Source organism: Arabidopsis lyrata (genome assembly GCF_000004255.2).
Source record: "Arabidopsis lyrata subsp. lyrata unplaced genomic scaffold ARALYscaffold_310, whole genome shotgun sequence".
Classification (NCBI taxonomy): domain Eukaryota; kingdom Viridiplantae; phylum Streptophyta; class Magnoliopsida; order Brassicales; family Brassicaceae; genus Arabidopsis; species Arabidopsis lyrata.
This window is the reverse complement of record NW_003302331.1, coordinates 1-3,699: the sequence shown is the minus strand read 5'-3', so window position 1 is coordinate 3,699 and position 3,699 is coordinate 1. Positions and strand designations below refer to the sequence as shown.

The following is a 3,699-nucleotide window of genomic DNA, read 5'->3' as shown; positions in this document are numbered from 1 at the left end:
TGAGTTGCAAAAACAAAAAGGAAATTTTCTATTGTTTCCTTTTTCTTATTTGAGTTGCAAAAAAACAAAAAGGAAATTTATCACAACGGCAACAAAAGATTCACCTAATCTCGTATGTCTTTTAGAATTATTAATATTATATACAACAAAAAATATTAAAGATAATTATCGTCAAACACTAAACTTGTGTTTATATATGACACTAAATATGGATTATAAAATACAACATCAATACTAAACGATCTTGATAATGAATATCCATTATAAATTCCACCATAACTTGGTATGGATTAAGGCTTTGTACTAAACATTTCAACAAAACCACACTCTAATCTCTTTTGGTCAAAAATCACTCCTAAAAACATCATAATTTGTGACTGTCAAAAACTGCAGATCTTTGACGCAAAATGAAACAAACAATGAAAGAAAAACAGGGAAGAAAAGTGAAAATACTATGAGAAATATTGTGTTCTTTCAAAGCTGAGGATTGCGTTTCATTGAACCTCTATTCATTTCTTCTCTACTTGAAGCAGAAGGATTTAAGCCATACTCACTTGTTCCACCATATTCACTGCTTTGATATTCTTTACTCTCTAACGCCAATTTCTTGAATTTTTTCTTTATTCTCTAACGCCAATTTCTTGAATTTTTTCATGTCTGCACTGTAAGAGCTTGCATCATACTCCGAGCTCACGCTTCCGGGGCTCAAATAGGTGCTTTGTCCCGGTCTTGTTCCTTCACTTAGATCCTCCATTGACATATCTCCTTCTAGTGCTCGTACAATCTTTCATTTATCATACACATGTTTCAAGATTCATTAGTATGTCACATTTATCATCAAGATTAATTGTGAGTAAATATATATAACAAAAGAATCAAGAAGTGGTATGAGTGTTTGAACCTGGCTCATCTTAGGCCGTCTTCTTGCTGAGTGTCTGATTGCTGCAGCTGCACAAGAAGCCATTTGAACCATCTCTTGATGATTGTAGTTTTGCAAGTGTTTTGGGATTAATGAAACAAGAAACCGAATGAAGAGGCGGGGACCGACTTACCCAGTCGACCAAGCTGTCTTCCATTTCTCCAGTTAGATCCACATGAGGTCGTCCGGTTATGAGCTCAAGAAGCATTACTCCAAATGAGAAAACATCAGATTTGTCGGATAACTTTCCACTTGAAGCATACTCTGGAGCTAAGTATCTGAAACAAAGAAAATGTTTAAAACAAGTGAAAGACACGAAGTAAGTGTGAATGAGTTAAGACAGTTTACAAAGCTGTTTACCCAAAAGTTCCCATGACTCGAGTAGAGACATGAGTATAGTTGTCTTGAGATAACTTAGCTAATCCAAAATTAATCTGCCACCTACGTGTATATAAAAAATAAGACTGATACACACATAGACGCAGATTCGAAAGAAACTGAGAGAAAATGAAAGTAAAAGTAGTACATGAGCCAATGAGTAATGAGTAATGATATCAACCTCTGCTTGAAACTCGCGTTCACCTTGTTTAAGACTCTTCACTGCAACTTCTTTGCCACAAGGCAAAACTCCTTTATGAACATACCCAAATCGTCCTTGTCCTAGCAAATTTGACTGAGTGAAAACCTTCTGTTGCAATAGACAATTCATCGTACGTGAAAGTGCTTTGGTTGTGACCAAGAGTTGCAGCTTGAGGTGACATAGTAGCAGTTCGACCGGTTATGTTGGAAGTGTCATCATTTTCAGTTTAAACCGTTATCGTCTAATTCGTTGGCTAATCTCTAAATAATATTTTCGCATTATAATATTTTTTAGTTCTATATACAAAAAAGAATGTTTCAAAAATTATTTCCCCTAAAAGAAAACGTAGATATTTAAAAACGAACCAAATATAATATTTATTAGAGTTGGAAATGTGAATTAAAACAAGTATTTTTAGTCAATATAGACGGTTTTGCTAAACTCGAAAGTCAAAAAGTCAAAGGTCAAGGAGTCCATTATTATATAAACCATAGCTTTAATCATTTGATTATCAACTACAGTAGTATCGAAATTGAACCCGTTAACCCGCGACCCGAAACAATGACCCGGTCCGTGAATTTCCCTGTCTTCATCCTCGCCGTTGCACTCTCCCTTTCTTCTTCTCTCCTCGCCGTCAAACACTCCGATGATCCCAAACCAATCCGCCGTGAGGTTTATGAAGGAGGTAAGATATACGATATCAGCCACCGTTACACGCCGGAGATTCCAGCTTGGGAATCTTCGGAGGGATTGGGAAAGACGTTCTTGCGATTAGCCGCGAGTATGAAGAATGGATCATTCGCTAACGTATCGGAGATGAAACTATCTGTTCACTCTGGAACTCACGTCGATGCTCCAGGTCACTTCTGGGACAATTATTACGACGCTGGTTTTGATACTGATTCGCTTGATCTTCAAGTCCTAAATGGTAATCTTAAATCTCATGTTTCTTTGATTTTAGTTGGGTTAGTCGTAAAGTTTTAAAATTGGGTTTTGTGTAAATTCTATATAGGTCCTGCTTTGTTGGTTGATGTTCCAAGAGATAAGAACATTACTGGTGAGTTTGTTGAATTTGTAACAAAATTGTTGATTTTAAAGTTAGGATCTTTGTCTAATGATTTGTTTTTGGGTTTGATTATTATTATTAGCTGAGGTAATGGAATCGCTTCATATTCAAAGAGGAGTTCGTCGTGTGCTCTTTAGAACATCCAACACTGACAAGTAAGAGTCTCAATATTATGAATGTGTGTGAAATAAGAGTTTGATTCAAGCTTACTCACTCTGTGGTTTAAATATCAGGCGGCTTATGTTTAAGAAAGAGTTTGATTCAAGCTTTGCTGGGTTCATGACCGATGGGGCGAAATGGTTGGTTGAGAACACAGACATCAAACTTATTGGTAGGAGATTGAAATTTCTGTTTCTTAGCTTTTCTTATCTTCATTGTGTTTCTGAAACCGTTTATTATGCATTGTGGAATCCAGGGCTTGATTATCTTTCCTTTGCTGCTTTTGAGGAATCACCTGCAACACACAGGGTTATACTTAAAGGACGGGTGAGTATATCTTTCTCTATAAGATAAAAGTATTCAAGTACCTAAACATTGCCAATTTTCCTGTGATGTTTGGATATCAAGCCATGGGATATGATTGAATATTGCTATATTTCACTGGACAAGAAAGTGAGAGAGATAGTTGGTTAGATAAGTAGGCGTAAATGTGAGACGAACTACATCGTAACACGTGAGATACACATGATTACAGGATATAATCCCTGTGGAAGCGCTGAAGCTGGATGGTGTGGAGGTAGGAACATACTCGCTTCATTGCTTACCGTTGAGATTGGTTGGAGCGGAAGGAGCACCGACAAGATGCATTCTCATCAAGTGATTCAGTTCATCTTCTTCTGTGTAAGTTGTTTAGTATACCAAACTGATAATGAATAACATGCTTCATATTTACATGGTCTCGGAACCCATGAAGCAGATGTGATGATTCAGTTGTAAAAGGAAGCATGCCTTTATAAACGTGTGTATGTAATGTATGTATGACAGTAATTCTGAAGGACATGATAATAAAATTAGACTGAAACAAACGAATAATATAACCACTTGTAGAGAATGCATGAATCTGATTAGACATGCGACCAAAGTAAATCAAAGGTAATCTCACATAGAATATATGAAAATAGATGTTGATGTTGA

The 3,699-nt window shown here is 36.3% G+C and overlaps 1 protein-coding gene and 1 pseudogene across 1 annotated transcript; one reads left to right on the top strand and one right to left on the bottom strand.

The window, feature by feature from the left end:
- Nucleotides 1–535: 535 nt before the first annotated feature.
- On the bottom strand, nt 536–1,628 carry LOC9298655 (annotated as a pseudogene).
- Nucleotides 1,629–2,000: 372 nt separating this feature from the next.
- Nucleotides 2,001–3,597, top strand: LOC9298656 (kynurenine formamidase). Its single transcript, XM_002862533.2, has 6 exons — nt 2,001–2,427; nt 2,512–2,556; nt 2,648–2,720; nt 2,799–2,896; nt 2,981–3,051; nt 3,260–3,597. The coding sequence occupies exons 1-6, from the start codon at nt 2,061–2,063 to the stop codon at nt 3,383–3,385; spliced, it is 780 nt and encodes a 259-aa protein (XP_002862579.1). The 5' UTR covers nt 2,001–2,060; the 3' UTR covers nt 3,386–3,597.
- The last annotated feature ends 102 nt before the right edge of the window (nt 3,598–3,699 follow it).